The 23,690-nt window shown below is 41.8% G+C and overlaps 1 protein-coding gene across 2 annotated transcripts in view; it reads right to left on the bottom strand.

The window, feature by feature from the left end:
* LOC143942944 (homeobox protein SIX4-like) overlaps positions 1-23,690 on the bottom strand; it is a 66,571-nt gene that overhangs the window by 22,111 nt on the left and 20,770 nt on the right. For both annotated transcript variants that reach the window (XM_077464381.1, XM_077464380.1), the window contains exon 2: positions 20,578-21,242. In XM_077464381.1, the coding sequence (XP_077320507.1) occupies positions 20,578-21,242 (665 nt within the window). The remainder of the gene's footprint in view (positions 1-20,577; positions 21,243-23,690) is intronic.

Below are 23,690 nucleotides of genomic sequence, written 5' to 3'. Positions count from 1 at the left end.
CTGCAAGCGCACCTCTCCAGTGTGAAAGCCCTCGGTCTTTCACACTGGAGAGACAGCAGCGGCTGTTTCAGGGCGCTTTGCGGCCGCTATTTTTAGCGCTGTAGTGCCTGCAAAGTGCTCCAGTGTGAAAGGGGCCTAAAGCATTTTTTTTTCCTTTTCCCTGCCAAAAGCCCCACTGCTCCTGAATGTATGGACAGTGGGGTTTCTTTCTGCCTCTAAACCTGCTAAAACCCTAGGTGTACATGGACACATAGGCCAACATGCAGGGAAGTTTACAGGCAGGTGTGAAAAAAAAAAAAAAATCCTCCACAGTCCTGTGGGTTAATAAAAGTAACGGAGAAGGAATCAGTACACTTACTAAGGCCCCTTTCACACTTGTCACACTTTCACACTAAAAGTCACACAATTTTTTGACACGATTTTGATGCCACTTGAAGCAATTCCTGTGTAATCTTGAGGTCTATGGACCTCAAGTCACAAATAAATCGCTGCCGAAACTGTTGGCGCTATATAAAACCTGTATAATAATAATAATCAAAGTCGAACCAAAGTAGTGCAGGGGCTACTTTGAAGTCGCACAGATATGAATGGTACTCATTGGAACTCATGGAATACGACTTGTCATGCAATTGTGCAGTCCCAAGTCGCAGGACAAGTCGCACAAGTGTGAAAGGGGCCTGGTATGTCCCTTGTGATTTTTCTATTTGTAATTTTAAGTAGTCCATTTCATCCAAAAAGAAATAGGTAATAGAGTGACAGTTGCGAGCAGCCTTGACACTTTGACAAACAACAAGGCTGCTTGAAACTGTCACTCTGTTGCCCCCCCCCCCCCCCTTTTTTTTGGATGAAATAACTACTGAAGTATGTTGCAACCCTTCCTGTGTATTACTATATAAAAAGAAGTCTGAAGTGGATGCCTCTCCAGTTTATTGATATTTTTTGGTTACATACAACATGTGGTCATACTTAGTGGACACGTCACCATCATACCTACCTAGCCAAAAGTATGTTGACACGGATCTAAATTAAGTTCAAGTGTTTCCAGTGAAGAGTAATATTGATTCTACAATATTTAACCAGTTGTCAAACCTGTATGCTCCTTATAGACCAGAGAGCATTTTCTCATTTCCACTATTAGCCTACTGACACAGCAGCTTAGTCATTACCATTTTCCCACCCAGCCTATAGACAAATGACGGCCGGGTGGGACATTTGTTCCAGTTGGTCGTCATGACATTCTCCGGGATCAGGCGGCACTGCAGATCACTGTACTGGGCTGCTGCTGGTACCATGTGAATGCTGTGACCAATCACCATGACAATTTTAAACAATGGATGGCTTCCATTGAAGCCATTGTGTTGCTAGCTGTGATTGGCCCTGTCTGTACCATGTGCTCACACTGTGACCAATCACAGCCCATCTGTACCATGTGATTAGCTGAATGAACACAGCTAATCACAATACATATTGAATGAATCAATTTCATTCAGTAAAAACGGTTGCTTATAATAATGAACTTCACTGGTATAAGCAACTATAATGTGTAAGAGAAAAAAAAAAAAATATATATATATATATATATATATATATATATATATATATATATATAATCTCCATATATATCCCCTGATCACTTCCCTGGCACAATATTAACCCTTTCATGACTAAGCCTATTTTTGGAATTTGGTGTTTACAAGTTAAAATCCATATTTTCAACTAGAAAATTACTTGGAACCCCCAAATATTATATATATTTTTTTAACAGAGATTCTAGAGAATAAAACGGCGATTGTTGCATTATTTTATGTCACACGGTATTTGCGCAGCGGTGTTTTAAATGCAACTTTTTGGGAAAAGGGACACTTTCATGAATAAAAAATAAAAATAAAAAAATAATAAAAAAAAAAAAACACAGTAAAATTAGCCCAATTTTTTTTGCATAATGTGAAAGATAATGTTACGCCGAGTAAATAGATACCAAACATGTCACATGTGTGATTTGAACATCGTTTACATACGCGGGCGCGACTTCCGTATGCGTTTACTTTGCTTCGCGAGCTCGCGGGGACGGCGGGCGTTTTAAAAAAAATTTTTTTTTTTTTATTTATTTTAAAATGACTAAATTGTTTAAAAAAAAAAAAAAAAAAATATTGATCACTTTTATTGCTGTCACAAGGAATGTAAACATCCCTTGTGACAGTAATAGGCGGTGACAGGTACTCTTTATGGAGGGATCGGGGGTCTAAAAGACCCCCCACCCCTCCTTTAGACTTCAGTGTATTCAGATCGCCGAAAACGGCGATTCTGAATACCGGATATTTTTTTAAAACCGGCGCCATTGGCAGCCGAGTAAACGGGAAGTGACGTCGCTTCCGTGTTTACTATGAGGAGACTGGAACGAAGCCGATTACGGCTTCGTTCCAGTTCCTCCCCAGCGGCCGGAGGCATCGGATGGCGAATCGGTGCTCCCGATCGAGCAGGAGCACCGGTAACAGCGGCGGGAGGGGGGGGGGGGACATCCCCTCCCGCTCCTCCGGCATAACAGCCGAGCGGCTTTTAGCCGCATCGGTTGTTATGCCTGGATAGCCAATCGCCCGCTGAACAAAACGGTACCGGGATGATGCCTGCAGGTGCGGGCATCATCCTGGTATACCCCCCGGAAGGCGAGTATGCACATCTGCGTACGCTCAGCGGGAAAGGGTTAATATGGTAACACTGTATTGCTCTGGAAACAGCGTGTTTATAAATAAATGAAATATAAAGTAAAATTTTCTTATTAAAATTTTTTTTTTTTTTTGTATACTGTCACCAGTCTCTGATCACCACCACACTAGTCATGATGATGATGTACTGCACTGGTGACAGTATGTAAAAAAACACAAGAAATTACAACTTAAAAAAAAAAACTCACCATGCCTCTTACTAAATACCTTGTACTGCCTTCTTTCTTAAAAGGGGGCATTTGGTGGATATTTGTACTGTCCTGACATTTTTAGGCTTTTTTTTTTTTTTTTTTTTTAATTATATACATACATACATACATATATATATATATATACACACACACACACACACACACACACACATACACCATAGTTTGTGGACTTTTACAAACTTAAAAATAAACGCCGATTTTGGTTATTTTCAGGAAAGGAATGCAGCAGAATACAGTCCGACCTTAACTAAAATTGTAGAGCAAAAATAAATAAATAAATAAATAGCCCAGTGGTGATTAAATGGCACAAAAAGAAAGCTCTAGTTGTGTGAAAAAAAAAAAATTATCAAAAAGTTGTATGGGTATAGCGTTGTGTGACCACGTATTGGTCAAAGTGCAACAGTGCTGAAAGCTGAAAATTGTCCTGGGCAGGAAAGGGGTGAGAGTGCCCGGTACTGAAGTGGTTAAAGGAGTATGTAAACCCAACATTTCATATTCCTGATATGTGCCTACTGCACCACATACTTGTGTGAAGAAGTATCCTGTTCTCTTTGTATTGCTTCCCTTGTGTGAAATCCTTGGTGTTCCTGCCAGTCCCTCTGCTTTCCTAATAAAAACGAACCACACTAGGCATGAGAGCACACTGTTGTCAGTTCTCTAGCTATGGTGGGAACTCAGCCTGCTCTGCTCCAATGATCAGACATGTCCTGAAACCCCTCCCCCACAGCCTTTCAATGGGAAGATCAGTGTAATGCTGTTTTTCCTCCTCCAGCTCTTACGCAGCTGAGAACAGAGAGAATGTAATCATTTCTGAAAAAAGGAGAAAAAAAAAAAAAAAGTGTTTTTATTTTATATGTACACACAAATGTTTTGCCTTTCATTTCATTCCATGTGATCAGAGCAGAGATCAGTGAAGTGTCATACACAGCCACGCCCCCCACAGTTAGAAGCACACCCCTAGGACACACTTAACCCCAACACTGCCACCTAGTGGTTAACCCCTTCACTGCCAGTGTCATTTACACAGGAATCAGTGCATTTGTATAGCACTGATTGCTGTATAAATGACAATGGTCCCAAAAGTGTCAAAAATGTCCGATGTGTCTGCCATAATGTTGCAGTCATGATTTTAAAAAATATATAAAAATTAAAGATGTCATAAGACTATCCCCTATTTTGTAAACGCAATAACTTTTGAGCAAACCAATCAATAAATCACTTATTGTGATTTTTTTTTGCCAAAAATATGTTGAAGAATACGTATCGGCCTAAACTGAGGGGGAAATTTTTATTATATATATATATATATATATATATATTTATTTATTTATTTTTTTGGGGGGGGGGGAATATTTATTATAGCAAAAAGTAAAAAAAAAATGTTTTTTGTTTTCAAAAAAATATTTTGTTCTTAGTTCAAAAAATAAAAACCGCAGGGGTAATCAAATACCACCAAAAGAAAGTTCTATTTGTGGGGAAAAAAAAGGACGTCAATTTTGTTTGAGAGCCACGTCGCACAATTGTCAGTTAAAGCCGAATTGCAAAAAGTGCTCTGGTCAAGAAGGGGGTAAATTCTTCCGGGGCTGAAGTGGTTAAACTGAATGGGTTTACAAGGTGAGGGTTTATATATACACTTCAAACCCTGGATCAAAATTCAGCCATTTCCTGCCGAGCCCTCTGGTAGAACAAAAAAACAAATTGACTTACCTATGGCTAGCCTTAATGAGCATGTCTTAGTAGAATTTAAATATCAATGTGACGAGTATGTAATTTTTTTTACCAAATACCCATTATTATAACTGATAATTTTCTACTCTCAATTTTCTCCTTTTTTTGTTTTTTTCTCGTTAGTAAATTTTTTCTTACATATTTATAAACTGGCCAAAAAAAAAAAAAAAAAAAAACACAACATATATATATTAAAAATCAAGGATATTTGCACTTTTGAGCTCTTCTTCTTTCCTTATCTCAGAGTATATTTACATCTGGAAGTTTGTGGTGCTGCATATTTAGAACTAGAGTGGTTCTGTGTATTGGAGACTATCAATTATTTATGTTACCTGGGGTGTTGCTGGCTGAGGTCATCCTGAGAGTGGTAATATATACACACACACACACACACACACACACACACATTTTATTATGGATAGATGGAAACATTATAGATATACATGCACACAGTATCTCACGAAAGTCAGCACACCCCTCACATTTTTTGTAAATATTTTATTCTAGCTTTTCATGTGACAACACTGAAGAAATTACACTTTGATACAAAGTAAAGTAGTGAGTGTACAGCTTGTATAACAGTGTAAATTTGCTGTCCCCTCAAAATAACTCAACACACAGCCTTTAATGTCTAAACCGCTGGCTACAAACGTGAGTACACCCCCAAGTGGGCCCAAAGTGTCAATAGTTTGTGTGGCCACCATTATTTTCCAGCTCTGCCCGTTGACCCTCTTGGACATGGATTTCACTAGAGTTTTACAGGTTGCCACTGGAGTCCTCTTCCACTCCTCCATGACGACATCACAGAGCTAGTGGAAGTTAGAGACATTGCGCTCCTCCACCTTCCTTTTAAAGGATGCCCCACAGATGCTCAATAGGGTTTAGGTCTGGAGACATGCTTGGCCTTGGTTTTGGGTCGGTATGTTGAAATATTCTCCTGAGGTTCAGTCTCTGAAGGGAGGGGATCATGCTCTGCTTCAGTATGTCACAGTACATGTTGGCATTCCTGGCTCCCCCAATGAACAGTGCCCGGTAGCACTCATGCAGCACCAGACCATGACACTCTCACTACCAGTCTTGACTGTAGGCAAGACACACTTGTCTCTGTACTCCTCACCTGGTTGCTGCCACACACCCTTGACACCATCTGAACCAAATAAGTTTATCTTGGTCTCATCAAACCACAGGACATGGTTCCAGTAATCCATTTCTTTAGTCTGCTTGTCTTCAGCAAACGGTTTGTGGGCTTTCTTGTGCATCATCTTTAGAAGAGGCTTCCTTCTGGGACGATGGCCATGCAGACCAATTTCATGCAGTGTATGGTCTGAGCACTGACAGGCTGACCCCCCCAACCCCTTCAACCTCTGCAGCATTGCTGGCAGCACGCATATGTCTAATTCCCAAAGACAACCTCTGGATATGACGCTGAGCAGATGCACTCAACTTCTTTGGTCGACCAAGGCCTGTTCTGAGTGGAACCTGTCCTGTTAAACTGCTGTATGGTCTTGGCCACCGTGCTGCAGCTCAGTTTCAGGGTCTTGGCAATCTTCTTATAAACCTAGGCCAGTGATGGCAAACCTTGGCACCCCAGATGTTTTGGAACTATATTTCCCATGATGCTCATCCACTCTACAGTGTACTTGAGCATCATGGGAAATGTAGTTCCAAAACATCTGGGGTGCCAAAGTTCATCATCACTGGCCTAGGCCATCTTTATGTAGAGGAACAATTCTTTTTTTTCAGATCCTCAGAGAGTTCTTTGCCATGAGGTGCCATGTTGAACTTCCAGTGACCAGTATGAGAGCGATAACAAATTTAAACACACCTGCTCCCTCATTAACACCTGAGACCTTGTAACAGTAATGAGTCACATGACACCGGGGAGGGAAAATGGCTAATTGAGCCCAATTTGGACATTTTCACTTAGTTGTGTACTCACTGTTGTTGCCAGCGGTTTAGACATTATTGGCTGTGTGTTGAGTTATTTTGAGGGGACAGCAAAATTTACAGTTATACAAGCTGTACACTCGCTACTTGACATTGTAGCAAAGTGTCATTTCTTCAGTGTTGTCACATCAAAAAGATAGAATAAAATATTTACAAAAATGTGAGGGGTGTACTCTTTTGTGAGATTATATATATATATATATATATATATATATATATATATATATATATATATATACACACATATACACACACACACACACACACACACAGTGCCTTGCAAAAGTATTCAACCCCTTGGCATTTTTTGTGTTTTGTTGCCACACAACCTGAAATTAACAGGATTGAGGATTTGCATCATTTAATTCACATAACTTTGAAGTAGTTTTTTTTTTTTTTTTTTATTTGAAGCAAAACAACAAAATAGGACAAAATGTGCATAACTATTCACCTCCCTAAAGTCAATACTTTGTAGAGCCCCCTTTTGCGGCTAGCACAGCTCCAAGTAGTTTTGGATAAGTCTCTATGAGCTTGCCACATCTTACCACTGGGAATTTTGCCCATTTCTCCTTGCAAAATTGCTCCAGCTCCAAGTTGGATGGTTTGCGCAATCTTTAAGTCTGACCACAGATTTTCTATTGGTTTGAGGTCTGGGCTTTGACTAGGCCATTCCAATAAATTTACATGCATCCCCTTAAACCACTCAAGCGTTGCTTTAGCAGTGTGTTTGGGGTCATTGTCCTGCTGGAAGGTGAACCTCCGTCCTAGCCTCAAATCACACACAGAGTGGTACAGGTTTTGCTCAAGTAAATCCCTGTATTTAGCACCATCCATCTTTTCCTCAACTCTGACAAGTTTCCCAGTCCTGACTTCTGAAAAACATCCTCACGGCATGATGCTGCCACCACCATGTTTTACTGTGGGGATGGTGCTCTTTGGGGGATGTGTTGCGCTAGCGTTTTCTTTGACGGCCCAAAAAAAATCAACTTTAGTCTCATCAGCCCAGAGTACCTTCCTCCATACATTTTCGGAGAGTCTCCCACATGCCTTTTCGCAAACTTAAAACGTGACATTTTGTTTTTTGCGGAAAGTAATGGCTTTCTTCTGGCCACTCTGCCATAAAGCCAAACTCTATGGTGCGTACGGCTTATTCATAGTTTCATAGTTAGTAAGGTTGAATAAAGACACCAGTCCATCCAGTTCAACCCAAGTGTCTACAATTTTCCCTGTACATTGCACACTCACATCAGTCCCTACCCTCAAAGAGCCCACAATCCAAGGTCCGCATTCATATACTAGGGCCAATTTTGGACAGAAGCCAATTAGCTTACCTGCATGTCTTTGGATTGTGGGAGGAAACCGGAGTAGCCGGAGGAAACCCACGCAGGCACAGGGAGAACATGCAAACTCCGGGCAGGTAGTGTCGTGGTTGGGATTTGAACCAGGACCCTTCTTACTGCTAGGTGAGTGCGCTAACCACTACACCACTGTGCCGCCCATGACCACTGTGCCACCCATTAGATTGGGATCAAACTTCACTATTCCTCAACATACAATGCAAGAAGCCAATTTCTAACGCTGGCCATACATGGATTGAAATTCAGTTGGATCAGCAGGGACCGGCACAGATTCGATTCATCTATGGGCACGCTGATTGTACCAGAAATTGACATGGGTACAACCAGCCTGTTGGAATATTTACATGATTATTGCCGGTGTTTATAGCTTCTAGCAGTAATCATTGTGTTCTGCCACCTGGAAAGGCTCCCTGCACTGCGCTATAGGTGCTAGAAATAATCTGTGCTCTCCCAGCAGGGATGGCTCCCTTTTGTTACCAAAAATAAGTAGAGGAATACATATTGGCCTAAACTGATGAATACATTTTTGTTTTTTTAAAAACATTTTGGGGATATTTATTATAGCAAAAAGTGTAAAATATATATATATATATATTTTTTTTTTACAAAATTGTTGCTTTTTTTTGTTTATAGTGTAAAAAGTGCTCTGGTCAGGAGGGGGGAAAAAATCTTCTGGGGCTGAAGTGGTTAACTTTGGTCATCAATGAAAAACTCACCTGATTTCTGTATTTCTCTGGTCACTAAGCTTTGATTGAAAAGTAGATACTTTCAATGCTAGTGACTCAGGAGCTGTAAATGTGACACTCCCCATACAATTGATAAAGCTCAATAGATCATGGTAATGAGTTCAGAAACTCTGGGCTTTATTTCTTTCTTTCTTTGTTTATACTGCATAATTTGTTTTGTACATTGTGTTTAAGGTCTATGGGGTTCTGTGAACAAATAATACTCTGGAGTTAGTGTACTAAAGGAATAGACTGTTCACTGAGATCAGTAAATTAAATAAAGCTGGTCATTTTATTCAGCCAGTCCTGTGCTACCAAAACTATTTGCACACAATTGGGTATTTACAATGAACTCAGCCTTGCTATTTTTATCTTTGCAGTGTAAACATAGACTTGACCTATAAGGCTGGCCATAGGCGCTTCCAATGTTGGCCAGTTCAGCAGGGCCTGTGCCCAAGATTCGACCCATGGATGGGCAGGCTAAATGTACCCAAGTTAACCAATCAACTTGGGTAGAACCAGCCTTTTTGATTTTACATGCGATTTATTGCCGCTAGCAGTAATTGCTGTGTTCTACAATGGGGATGGCTATTCCCCCACCCCACATTAAACCCCCCCCAGTTGGGAAAACACAATGGCTCTGCGGGAGGGATTCCCCTTTCCACATTGTCTGTGTTGATGAGGTAATCAAGTGATACTTTGCTCCTTGCACACAATGCAAAAAAGGTTATTAGATGTGTGTATGTACAGTGCCTTGCAAAAGTATTCACCCCCTTGGCCTTTTACCCATCTTCTTAAATTACAGTCTTTAGTTCAATGTTTTTTTTTTTTATCTGAATTATATGTGATGGATCAGAACACAATAGTCTAAGTTGGTGAAATAAAATTTGTAAAATATACATAAAAACAATTTTTCAGAAATAAAAAAACTGATTGGCATGTGCGTATGTATTCAACCCCCTTTGTTATGAAGCCCAAAAAAGCTCTGGTGCAATCAATTACCTTCAGAAGCCATATAATTGGTGAAATGATGTCCACCTGTGTGCAATCTAAGTGTCACATGATCTATCATTACATATACACACACCTTTTTGAAAGGCCCCAGAGGCTGCAACACAAGCAAGAGGAACAACTAAACCAACAGTGCCATGAAGACCAAGGAACTCTCCAAACAAGTAAGGGACAATGTTCTTGAGAAGTACAAGTCAGGGTTAGGTTATTAAAAAAAAATATATATACAAATCTTTGATCCCTAGGAGCACCATCAAATCTATCGCAACCAAATTGAAAGAACATGGAACAGCGAACCTGCCAAGAGACGGCCGCACACCAAAACTCAGACTGGGCAAGGAGGGCATTAATCAGAGAGGCAGCACAGAGACCTAAGGTAACCCTGGAGGAGCTGCAGAGTTTCACAGCAGAGACTGGAGTATCTTTACATAGGATTGGAAAGTGGACTTTACTTCCTTACTAGAAATGCAAGAGGAAGTTAGAGAAAATCTCCCAAAGGAATTCCCCTTTTAGAAAGCGGTCACAGGAATATGCATCTGCATTGGAGGATGTCGACTGATAAGCCCAGTTTTGGATTCCCAAATAGCTTCCCATCTCCTGGATTACGGGAACCATCATGAATACAGGAGAGAATCTCACCATCAGGGACACAGAAAGCTAGAGCTGCACGGTTCTGGATAAAATGAGAATGACAATTTTTTTTGCATACAATAAAGATCACAATTCTCTGCAAAACATCTTTCACATTATACAAAAATTATTGGGCTAACTTTACGTTTTTTTTTTTTTTAAATTCATTGAAGTTATTTTTTTTCCCCCCCAAACAAAATTGCCTTTGAAAGACCGTTGCGCACATACAGTGTGAAATGAAATATTGCAACGACCGCCATTTTAAGCTTTAAGGACTCTGCTAAAAAAAAATTGGGGGGTTCCAAGTAATTTTAAAAACTTACTCATTTGCAGACCAATGTTCATCCCTTTGATCTAAAAGAGCCAAATGATACAATGTTTCTTTATCTCAGCGCTGGGCAATGTTGTGATAAACTTTGGGCTGCCTTTTTTCTTTTTTTCTTTTTTTTTTTTTGACAGCTCCAAGCAGAGAACGGCTCTGTGCAGCTCTACAGCCAGCAATCCAACTCCCACATGCTATCTAAAACCAAAAAAAGAAACACATTTCACCTTTGCATACACTTTGACCTGGCTCCTGGTTTACATTGATTTCTTAATGCTCCGACTATATCTCCTCAATGGGAACGTAAGCGCCAGTCAATGCAATCTGGACAAAAGGAAAGCCTACGTTTTACAGGCAAACTTTAGTTAAGCTTGCATTTGCAAAAATCTATAACTGGAATTAACTACATCTAGTCAGGAGTTGAAAACTTTGTATACACAACAGTATTGCAATTAGTATAGAAGTCAGCTGGTACTCACTTATGTCACACTAGAGATCCTGTAGCTAAGAGAACTGTCACCTGTTCCTAAGGTGTCACTACCTGGCTGGCCAATCCGGTGAGGTATCACTCTATCACTTGACCCTCACGGGTAGAGTAGATTCTGCAGCAATATTGGCGAGGACAAGGTTAGTGCTCTCACTAGTGAGTGGAGGCATTAGTGGCAAGTTGCGGTCAGCCACGGGATCACTATTCTGACAGGGACCCAACACCTGAGGGCCTATTCAGACTCTGGCATCCTGGTGTTGTGTATCAACAGGTAATAGCATGCATTACAGTAAAGTGGATGTTAGGCCCCTTTGGACATTGAGTCGCATGACAAGCCATAGCCCACGATTCCCAATGATAACCATTCATATCTGTGCGACTTCAAAGTAGTTCCTGCACTACTTTGGTCCGACTTTGATGCGAGTTGAGGTCCATAGACCTCACGTTAAACACAGGCATTCTCTGAAATTGCGGCCATAAAAATCATGTAAATTTCAAGTCGTGGCAGTGTGAAAGGGGCCTAAACCATCACAAATACCCAGTGAACAGCCTCAGATGATACTCAGAGATGAAATAAGACTCCCTACACACGTTTTACATGTTTGTCTGCTTTCTTCAGCTTGCTATATTCTTTAGAACCCCCCCCCCCCCCCCCCCCAACTTCCACATAGGCAGCGGAAGGAAGCCATATGCAGAGCTGTGCTGTGAATAGACCAGCTCTCTGCTGGTCTATTTATAGCACCCATTCCTGACAAATTTCAGGCTGGTTTTATCTCGTTGTCAGAGAACTTGTCAGAAGTTATCATACTAGTAACAGAAGAACAGAGCAGCAGAAAGACAGGGGACTCAGGGCTTTGGAGAGACACTACATATATATGTGCCCAGGTCAAATTTAAATGAATCATGTTTATATCCACTTTATTAAAGTGAAACTAAAAGGCATAAGTACTTACCTTCATTTCAAGGGTCTGACGCCTGTGAGGCCCTTTGCTGGCATCTTCTCCCAGTGGCTGTCAGGGAGACAGTCTTCAGTCGTTCTGATTGGCCAGCATGGGGTGACATTACTCTCATACATGCCCAGGAATGCAGTCATCCCAGCACAGTAGCAGTGTACCAGAAAGCGCATGTGCAGCTCAGTGTACATTCTGCAGGGAATTGCAGGCAGGCAAGTGTACTTTACTACAGAAAAGACATTGTATATCAAATCTGCAATAAAAAGCTTACCTGGTCAGACTTTTTTTTTATTAAATTCTGCTTCAAGGAAGCCCATTCAAAAAAATAAAACCGAGCTGGCAACTGACCAAAATGTCCCAAAAAAAAAAAAAAAAAAAAAAAAAAAAAAAGAAGGACATGCATTGTTTTTAGGCAACACAGCACACCAGAATTCATGTAGTGCCTTACCATGTGTTGCCATGCACTGCAATGAATGTGCACTGGAGCCGCGTTAAAATTTAATTGAAAAAAAAAAAAAAAAAAAAAAAAAGAAGAACAAAAGTAGAATTTGTATGACTGAAGAGATTCTATTGGTTTTTTTGTCAAAACTGCTTCTCCCTGGCTGTCAATATTTGTGCACATGTACAGCTCAGCGCACATTTATGGCACAGATCTGTGCCAAGGTGATGCAACGTCATGGCATCACCAATCAAGTGGCCAAAGAGTCTGGACGCTGGAGGAAGACCGGGAGAAGATGGAAGCACCTCCGACACTGCTTCCAAGGCAAGTCTGACACAACGTGCCAATATGTTGTGCATACTAGCACACTATGGCTAAAAGCTCCTGAGGCGTTAGTTGTTTTTTGTGAAGATTTAAAATTCCAGGTCAACTTGCCTTGGGTGCTAGTCAAAACTAATGGCGCCTCAACACAGTAAGGAAAATAACATGCAAATGGACTGAAGTGGAAAAGTGTGTTTGGCCCTCAGTGAAGGCAATGTGCAGAAGATTAACAAAAAATAAAAAATAAAAATCTGGGTTTTTTTTTTGCTAGAAAGTTACTTCGGAAAAAAAATAAATAAAATTTGATTATATAGAGTAGTGATGGCGAACCTTGGCACCCCAGATGTTTTGGAACTACATTTCCCATGATGCTCAACAACACTGCAGAGTGCATGAGCATCATAGGAAATGTAGTTCCAAAACACCTGGAGTGCCAAGGTTCGCCATCACTGATATAGAGAGAGATATTACATAATTATATATATATATATATATATATATTTTTAGCAGAGACCCTAGAGAATAAAATGAAGGTTGTTGCAATATGTTATAACATGCTGTATTTGAGCCGTGGTCTTGCAAACGCAATTATTTTGGAAAAAATACACTTTAATGAATTAAAAACAAAAACAAACACTGAAGTTAGCCCAATTTTTGTTTTGTATAATGTGAACAACACAGGGTAAATAGATACCGAACATGTCATACACACTTGTGGAATGGCGACAAACTACGGTACTTAAAAATCTAAGGCTTTAAAAGAGAAGTATGAGTTATTTGTTTTGTTTTTTTATGGTTGATTCATACTTACCTCGATGGATGCAGCATCAGACCCCACCGTCTCTGCACGGAGAACCAAACCACCGAATACCGGCAATGGCTCGGTTTTCACAGATCCCCCGCAAGAGGATCAGTCAGCCTCGCTTCTCTCCGCTCCTCCACGCTCATTGGAGCGATGAGCTGTGGAGGGGTGGGGAGAGGCCATTTCAGTGGCTCGATGAGACTGCCATCAATCAAGGCAGCTGGCGGATCCAAACATGGGAAGTGGGGATGACGCGGTGCCTCGACTGATAGCAGCACGGGTCACAGGAATGCAAAACGGACTGCACTCCTGTGAACTAGAGGAGAAGTCCAGCCTAAAGAGCTCAAGCTGGACTTATCCTTTAAAATTTTTTGAAGGTTACCTGTTCAGGTGTTAAGAGGAGGTCTTGCACTAAAATTACTGCTCTCACTCCAACGATCGTGACGATACCTCACGTTTGGTTTGAACACCGTTTAGATGCGGGTGAGACAAACGCATGCGATCGCTTCTGCATGTGAGCGCGGAGCGATTGGGCACTCTTAGCTTACTTTTTATACTGTCCATTTTTTAACACGTATTCCTATTACAAGGAATAAGCATGACTAGTCCTCTTTATTGAGAGATCTGGGGTCATAAATCTCTTTAACCTTCTTTAAAATCAAAAAAATACTACCATTGCAGCTGATTATTTTTTTTAATTTTAACGACCATTATGATTAAACAAGGGATACTTCCATTTGCCACTTCATTTATCTTATGTATTTTATACTCTATATAGGAGCCAACAGGACTGAGGGTCTGATTTAAAGGGGTTGTAAAGGTTCATTTTTTATTTTCTACATAGGTTCCTTTAAGCTAGTGCATTGTTGGTTCACTTACCTTTTCCTTCGTTTTCCCTTCTAAATGTTTTTTTTCTTTGTCTGAATTTCTCACTTCCTGTTTCTCCTCAGTAAACTTCACATCATCATCCGAGCTGGTGGTTAGTCAGCCAGAACAGCTTACTGAGGAGGAACAGGAAGTGAGAAATTCAGACAAAGAAAAAAAACATTTAGAAGGGAAATCGAAGGAAAAGGTAAGTGAACCAACAATGCAATAGCTTAAAGGAACCTATTTAGAAAATAAAAAACGAACCTTTACAACCCCTTTAATGATACGATACACAGACTTGTCCTGTTTTAGTGATTTTGGGGATACCCTCTGTCCAGTGATTATATTGATATGGTTACGATTGCATTAAATTGTCCTTTAAATTTATTTGGAGGCGAATTTAATTTTGTCCTCCTTATAGAATGGGGTACTGTGAATTATTGGCCAATTGATCTAGGGATATTTCTCATTGATCGAGTTGTCCCCGGGTGGCGCTTGGCATGCCGCATTTATAAGGACTTTCTCCGATATGTGAGTGCCATTTCATATACACTGCTCCCTATATTACTTATGGGGACTAAGTTACAGGATATCTGGCTGCACTTCTTATCCGTTCTGTGAAATATAATATTTCTCTCCTTTCTCTTCTATACAGAATCCCTCTGCTTGCAGTCAAGAAGAAAGGGTCCTGAGGAAGCACAAAGCGAAACGTCGAACTCTGACTCAGCAGCATTAGGGACATATATACACACACATCATGTGGTTATACCAATGAGAGCTTTAATTCTCGTTTTTATTCTGTACTAAATTTTTTATTTTGTAAGAATAAATCAATTTTCATAAAACTATATATAGTGTTCCTTTTCTGGTAGAGGTAAAGTCCACTCAAAATATCCTATATCCCTTAAACAGCAATAATAATAATATTATATATATAAATAATAGGACATTGAAATCTTTACCTTATATGAATTACAGCACTCACAATAGCGCAAAAAATACCAGATATAAATCAATGATTTACAGATGCAGCGTTCCTGGATTGAAATACTTATTTAATAAATATATATATATATATAATATATATATATATATATATATATATATATATATATATATATATATATATATATATATATATATATATATATATATTTTTTTTTTTTTTTTTGCACATTCACTGTAACACCAGTATTTACAATTTTTCACTATACCTTATATACTTTCTAAATATCACACACTGTTGCTTTCCACTTTTATATCTTTGCGTTTCCCTAGACACATGAGTATTTAGTGCTCCTGGTGCGCAGGGTGTCGTTTTTACATTTCCATGTAGTTTAGCTTTAAAAATCAACAGATAAAACTAAACCCATTCAATTAGGTCTCATGTATAGCTGTGATATATTTAGCTCCAAGCTGAACAGCTGCGAAATAAAAGAGGCAAATGCAAAGCTTCACTACTGTTCCTAATGACCACACGTGGCATTGGACGGGTACAGTTCATTAGTAGGATTAGAAATCTCTTCCATGGAATGAATGTTCTGCATACCTTCCAGAACTCACCCAAGGCCTGAGACCAGCACAGCCATCAAAAAAGGGGCACCAAGTAAGGGTTCCTAACATGCACCAAGTAATCCCTGATTTTCAAGATACACAGGGCCTCTACTAGGTGCAGGCATTAGTCAGTGGACCCAAAGATGGCTGGTGAGCTAGATCAGGCGGAGAAGACAGCACTGGATCCCTGGACAGGCAAGTGCTCCATTATTAAAAAGTCAGCAGCTACAGTATTTTTGGCAAAAAAAAAAAAAAAGTTAAATTTATATATATATATATATATATATATATATATATATATATATATATATATATATATATATATATATATATATATATATATATATATATATATATACACACATATATACACACACACACACACACATATATATACACACACACACAATTTTCAAAAGTATTGGGACGTCTGCCTTTACAGAAAATCACTTTAATGGCATCTTAATATGTTGATTCATTGAGTTGGCCCACCCTTTGCAGCTTTAACAGCTTCAACTCTTCTGGGAAGGCTGGCCACAAGGTTTAGGAGTGTGTCTATGGCAATGTTTGACCATTCTTCCAGAAGTGCATTTGTGAGGTCAGGCAATGATATTGGACAGGAAGGCCTAATTTGCAGGCTCCACTCTAATTCAGCCCAAAGGTGTTTTATCGAGTCAGGACTGTGTGCAGCCAGTCAAGTTCCTCCACCCCAAACTCGCTTATTCATGTCTTTATGGACCTTGGCTTTGTGCACTGGTCCAAATCATTTGGTAGTAGGGAGATTATGGTGTGGGGTTGTTTTTCAGGGGTTGGGTTTGGCCGCTTAGTTCCAGCGAAGAGAACTCTTAAAGGTGTCAGCATATCAAGACATTTTGGACAATTTCACGATTCCAACTTTGTGGGAACAGTTTGGGGATGACCCCTTCCTGTTACAACATGACTGCTCACCAGAACACAAAGCAAGGTCCATAAAGACATGGATGAGTGCGTTTTGGGTGGAGGAAATAGACTGGGCTGCACAGAGTCCTGACCTCAACTCAATAGAACACCTTAGGGGTGAATTAGAGCGGAGACTGAACCAGGCATTCTCCAACATCAGTGCCTGACCTCACAAGTTTTCTCTCCTCTTGCATACTTTTGTCACTGCATACTGCATACACCCCAAGATTGCAAGCTCAATTTTCCAACATGAATAGAACCAACAGTTACCAGACCAGGGTTTAAGGAGGAACAAAAAATACAATTTTTTATTCACTTCTTAAAAGCATCTGAAGAAACCACATTTGGGTAAAATTTCTGCTTTAAAAGAAAACTAAGTAATATTTTTTTTTCTTTATGATAAGGACTTGAAAAGAAAAAAAAAATTCCTTTTTTGGTTTTGTAAAAAAAAAAAAAAAAAAAAAAAAAAAAAAATGTAAAATGTTATATATTTATATAGCCTTCTTTCCAGCCAGCAGGTGGAGCTCTACTTTCTTTTCGACATCATTAACCCAATGACTTTTCAGCTGTGTTGAAAGAAGCCTGTTTACACAACTCAAGGAGTTATCAGTGCAGTGATTCACTCATTACTGAGTGTGGAGTCTGCGGTTCCTCTGCTTTGGTGATTTACTCATAGTGCTTTAAGAATCCTTTGACATGTATTAAATGTTTATTCGTAAAACAAATTGTACGAAGGCATTTACATTTTTTTTATATATATATATATATATATATATATATATATATATATATATATATATATATATATATATATATATTTAAAGTGTAAATCCACCCTAAAACTAAAATCCCTGCATCTACAGACATCCACGGTCTATCTAGCCCTGTAAAGCAGAAATCAGTATACATACTTTTTTTTTTTTTTTAAAGCCGATACAATCCTTTCTCCAGCTCCGCCGACAACGGCTGTGAAATGAATGGGGAGAGGCCACCCATAGACTTACTATGGGGCTTCCGTTGTCTAAAGCAGTGTTTCTCAACTCCAGTCCTCGAGGTGCCCCAACAGGTCATGCTTTCGGGCTTTCCATTATTTTGCACAGGTGATTGGATTGGTTTCAATGCCTTAGTAATTACCACAGCTGTTTTATCTGAGGGAAATCCTGAAAACATGACCTGAGGACTGGAGTTGAGAAACACTGGTCTGAAGTATCCTCTGCACGCACCTCCACAGCGAAGCCGTGGCTGACTGCTCAGCATGGAATCGGCTTTAAAAAAATAAATAAAATTGTGTAATGATTTCTTCTTTAGGCTAGGTTCACATTGCAGCGATGCGGGAACGCCGCGAATCCGCGGCGGGTTCCCGCATCGCATGCCTCCTGGCGGCAGTTCACACTGCCCTATGCGGACTGCTGGGAGTGTCAGTGAAACGTTAATGACACCCCCAGATCAGTTCGCATATCGCAGTGCGATCTGCAAACTCGGACAGGAATCGGATCGCATGGTGTGAACATCCATGCGATCCGATTCTGCTGCGGACCAAAAAAAGGGTCCTGTGCGATGCAAATTCAGCCATACTATCTGTATGGCTGAACTCGCATCGCACAGAGATCGGATGTGATTTGCACTGCAGTATGAACCCAGCCTTAGAGATAATTAAAACCAAAGTTAATATAATTGTGAACTATAAGATGTGTGAATACCTTTTCAGATAGTTTTATAGCTGGTCATGTGATGCTTTTATAATCTGTCAGTAAGTCTATGTGCTATAGGTGGGTAGATATTTAGCGGTCACGTGATGTGGGTGGAGCTTCAGAGATCATGTTATCCATTTATAACTTCTCCAAAACGTAAAAATTATGTGAGGCAAATGTGTGAAATACTTGCCTTTATGTGTTTGGTTTCATTGTTATGCACACGTGGAGCAGTTTACATTGGATCTCTCCTGTGTTCTGCCCACATATTAAAGTGGAAGTAAACCCATGGATTTAAACAAAAACAAAAAAAAAGGGCATGCCAGGAATGCTAACTGCACATTGGCTGTGCTCTCAGCCAAACTATCAAACCATCCAATGGCTGGTGTCATAATGGATCACATGTGCAGCACCATAGCAGTTGAAGATTAAACAGAGGCAAAGATGGCAGCTTCCTTGGCTGAAAACTATAGGGGAGTTTACTTCCACTTTAAGTAAGGATAAACAAAGCAAAGAGTCAACACTCCACTGTCGATCACGATCCTGGAGACATCGCGCATTATGTTAGAGTGTCACATGGGGCAGCTTAAAGAGGGATTCCACCAAAAAAAAAAAAAAATATTAAAAGCCAGCAGCTATAAATACTACAGCTGCTGACTTTTAATAAATGGACACTCACCTGTCCCGGGTTCCAGCGATGCCGGCAGCCGAGGCCGATCGATCGCTCGGCCCTCGGCTTCTGCCGCCACCATTCCAGGTGAGGGAATCAGGAAGTGAAACGAATCGGCTTCACTTCCCGGTTCCCTACTGCGCATGCACGAGCCGCGCAATAGGAAATCTCTGCGCTGTCACTGGGACCCGTGTGTATCCCAGCAGACAGCGGCGTAGACTCCCGTGGGAGTCTATGCCCGGAAGTGGGTGAAAATACCTGTCTTTGACAGGTATCTCCACCCCCCCTCCCCCCTGAAAGGTGTCAATTGTGACACCGGAGGGGGGGGGGGGGGATCCGATCAGCGGAGGTTCCACTTTAGGGTGGAATCCCGCTTTAAAGTGGTTGTATACTCATTTTTTTTTTACTTTTACCTACAGGAAAGCCTATAATAAGGTTTACCTGTAGGTAAAAAAAAATATCTCCTAAACCTGTACGGTTTAGGAGACATTCCCCTTGGTATGAGCCGCTGACTGCAGCGGCGCATGCTCACAAGGGGATTCTCGGCTGAAAGCCCGGCAGTGGCCAGACCCGGCCGGGATGACATGTGCGGGAGTGACAATATCACGGCTCCGGCCACTCACAGCGCCGGAGCCGCGATACCCGGAAGAAACGCAGAGGGAGCAAGTCAGCTCCCTGGGCGTGGATCGGACCAGATGTCGGGGCCTCGTTCTAAAGTAAGTATTTCATAATGAGCTAGCATGCTGTGCATACTAGCTCATTATGCCTTTTCCTTTGCAGGTAGGAAAAAAAACAAAAACACACCATCTGCGGGTTTACTCCCGCTTTAATACGGAAATAAAAAATTTCGGACCACACACACAGACTGGCAACACAGAGCAGTGATGATCGGGGGCAATAATGCTGCCACTCATAATAGGGAGCTGACAGAATCACTAGGCAATTGGAACCACAAAAGAACTTGTAAATAAAAAAACACACATTCAGAGCCAATACTTTTACAGCCCAAGCTAGAATTTAAGGTTTGGGTTCAATGTCACCAAGTGGTTAGCACTTCTACCTAGCAGCACTAGGGTCATTGGTTCAAGTCCCAAACACAAACTCAGACAAATAAGGTCATTGGTAAAAAGGGGAACACACCATTTTTTTTATTGTACATTTCATAAATGAACACTGTGTTCTGACATAAGGTACTGACCTTGTGAGACAGCGACAGAGGGCAGCTGGAGTGTGGAGAATCCAATACTTCCATTTATTAACTGAGCATTTGTTCCTGAATTGGGTATTTGCACAATGCCATAGGGGTTTATCTGTATGGGAGTGGTGAATGTAACAACTGTTCCGCCATCTTGAGAGGTGATGGGATGGATGGCCTCAGTCTTAATTTCAGAGGGAGGTATTAACCCCGGGAAAGAGGGCTGCATGTTTGTAGTGTACGTTGAAGAAGAATCTGAAAGGCCAGTCTGTAGAACTTTGACATCCTCAGAGGAAGACACCAAAAGATCAGAGTTCTGGACACCGTTGCTTACAATGGTGGGGGCCAGTTTTGATTGGTTCAGTGACAATGTTTGAGAGTTTGCTACATTGATACCATTAAGGAGCACTCCATTGGGTCCTTGGATAAACGAGCCCCCATTTAAGAAGACAGATGAAGGATTGGAGGACAATAAGTTTCCATTCAACAGCACTCCAGGGGAGCTCAGGGAGATTTTATTACCAATTTGTTGCATGTACAGTGTGTCGGCTTGAGAGGGAAGGTTTATGTTGGAAATCCCATCCGAACTGTTGGAGAGGGGATTTGGGGAGAGATCATCGTGACCTTTGCTCGATTCATCTTCAGTGCTGTGGTTCCCATCTGACTCACTGAAAATGCAACACAAACAAAAAAGACATTATTAAAACTAATCCAAATGGAAATGTAACAACCTGCCCATGCAAGACTATGCTCCCAGTCTTCTGTTATGTAAAAACAAACAAATGTTTCAGAATCGCCCATTGTGTGGAAGCTAAATGGACTCTCCAGCCTGTGTGAACTGGTAAGGAGCAAACATTACAAGGACAACAAGGACCATTTGGCAAGTCTCTGGTAATCAAGTGGCAGTATGTGCAATTAAATACCATTTGTCAAGAGGCCCAATACATACCAAGCTCAGAAAAAGAAAAGAAAAGAAATGGGTATGTTACCCACTTGCCGACCGCCTAACGCCGATGTACGTCGGCAGAATGGCACGGGCAGGCATAAGCACGTACATGTACGTGATTTGCCTCCCGCGGGTCGGGGGCCCGATCGGGCCCCCGCCCGGTGCCTGCGGCGGTCGGTTTTCGTTCGGGAGCGATCCCGGACGAGGGGACGGCCATTCATTCATGGCCACCCCCTCGCGATCGCTCCCGACGAATAGAAATCCCCGGTGACATCACTTCCTCTCCTGTAATGTAAACACAGGAGAGGAAGTGATGTATTCTCTCCTCCGTGTCGGTATTTTTCGTTCCGACACGGAGGAGAGCGGATCAGTGAGTTGCACCAACACATCCCACACACAGTAGAACATGCCAGGCACACTCACACCCCCCCTTTACCCCCCGATCACCCCCCCAATTACCCCTGCCCCCCAGTCACAGTGACACCAATGTCATTTTTTTTTTTTTTTTTTTTTTTTTTGCATTGGTGTCATTTGTGACTGTAATAACTGTTAGGGCAGTTAGAGTTAGCCCCCTTTAGTTCTAATGTACCCCCCTAACCCCCCCAATAAAGGTTTAACCCCGTGATCACCCCCCGTCGCCAGTGTCACTAAGGCTGGGTTCACATTGCAGCGGTTTATGAGAACGAATGTGATTCGCACCGCACTGCAGTGCAAATCACATCCGATCTCTGTGCGATTCGAGTTCAGCCATTCGCCGCACCCGCCGCACCCGCCACACCCGCCGCACCCGCCGCAAATTCGCACGGGACCCTTTTTTTGGCCCGCAGCAGAATCGGATCGCATGGGTGTTCACACCATGCGATCCGAGTTTGCAGATCGCACTGCGATATGCGAACTGATCTGGGGGTGTCAGTAACATTTCACTGACACTCCCAGCAGTTCGCATAGGGCAGTGTGAACTGCCGCCGGGAGGCATGCGATGCGGGAACCCGCCGCGGATTCGCGGCGTTTCCGCATCGCTCCAGTGTGAACCCAGCCTAATAAGCGATCATTTTTCTGATCGCCGTATTAGTGTCCCAGGTGACGCTAGTTAGGCAGGTAGGTATTTAGGTTCGCCGCAGCTTTTTATAGCGCCAGGGACCCCCATATACTACCGCATAAAGCCCCCTGATTGCCCCCTAGTTAACCCTTTCACCAGTGATCACCATATAACTGTTACAGGTGACGCTGGTTGGTTAGTTATTTTTTTATAGTTTCAGGGCACCCGCCATTTATTACCTAATAAAGGTTTAACCCCCTGATCACCCGGCGGGTGTCATTTGTGACTAATAACTGTTAGGGCAGTTAGGGTTAGCCCCCTTTAGTTCTAAGGTACCCCCCTAACCCCCCCAATAAAGGTTTAACCCCGTGATCACCCCCCGTCGCCAGTGTCACTAAGGCTGGGTTCAGATTGCAGCGGTTTGAGAACGGATGTGATTCGCACTGCAGTGCAAATCACATCCGATCTCTGTGCGATTCGAGTTCAGCCATTCGCCGCACCCGCCACACCCGCCGCACCCGCCGCAAATTCGCACGGGACCCTTTTTTTGGCCCGCAGCAGAATCGGATCGCATGGGTGTTCACACCATGCGATCCGAGTTTGCAGATCGCACTGCGATATGCGAACTGATCTGGGGGTGTCAGTAACATTTCACTGACACTCCCAGCAGTTCGCATAGGGCAGTGTGAACTGCCGCCGGGAGGCATGCGATGCGGGAACCCGCCGCGCATTCGTGGCGTTCCCGCATCGCTCCAGTGTGAACCCAGCCTAATAAGCGATCGTTTTTCTGATCGCTGTATTAGTGTCACAGGTGACGCTAGTTAGGCAAGTAGGTATTTAGGTTCGCCGCAGCTTTTTATAGCGCCAGGGACCCCCATATACTACCGCATAAAGCCCCCTGATTGCCCCCTAGTTAACCCTTTCACCAGTGATCACCATATAACTGTTACAGGTGACGCTGGTTGGTTAGTTATTTTTTTATAGTTTCAGGGCACCCGCCATTTATTACCTAGTCTCACTAGTGTACCCCTAAATTTAGGGGTGTCTACTTTCCAAAATGGGGTCATTTGGGGGGGGTTTGTGCCATCTTGGCATTTTATGGCCTTCAAAACTGTAACGCCCTTAGAAAGC

Source organism: Lithobates pipiens, unplaced genomic scaffold (genome assembly GCF_037356315.1).
Source record: "Lithobates pipiens isolate NorthernLeopardFrog02 unplaced genomic scaffold, aLitPip1_a1.2 Scaffold_30, whole genome shotgun sequence".
In the NCBI taxonomy this organism is placed as follows: Eukaryota; Metazoa; Chordata; class Amphibia; order Anura; family Ranidae; genus Lithobates; species Lithobates pipiens.
The sequence above is the reverse complement of the archived record's forward strand: the minus strand, read 5'-3'. Positions and strand labels throughout refer to the sequence as shown.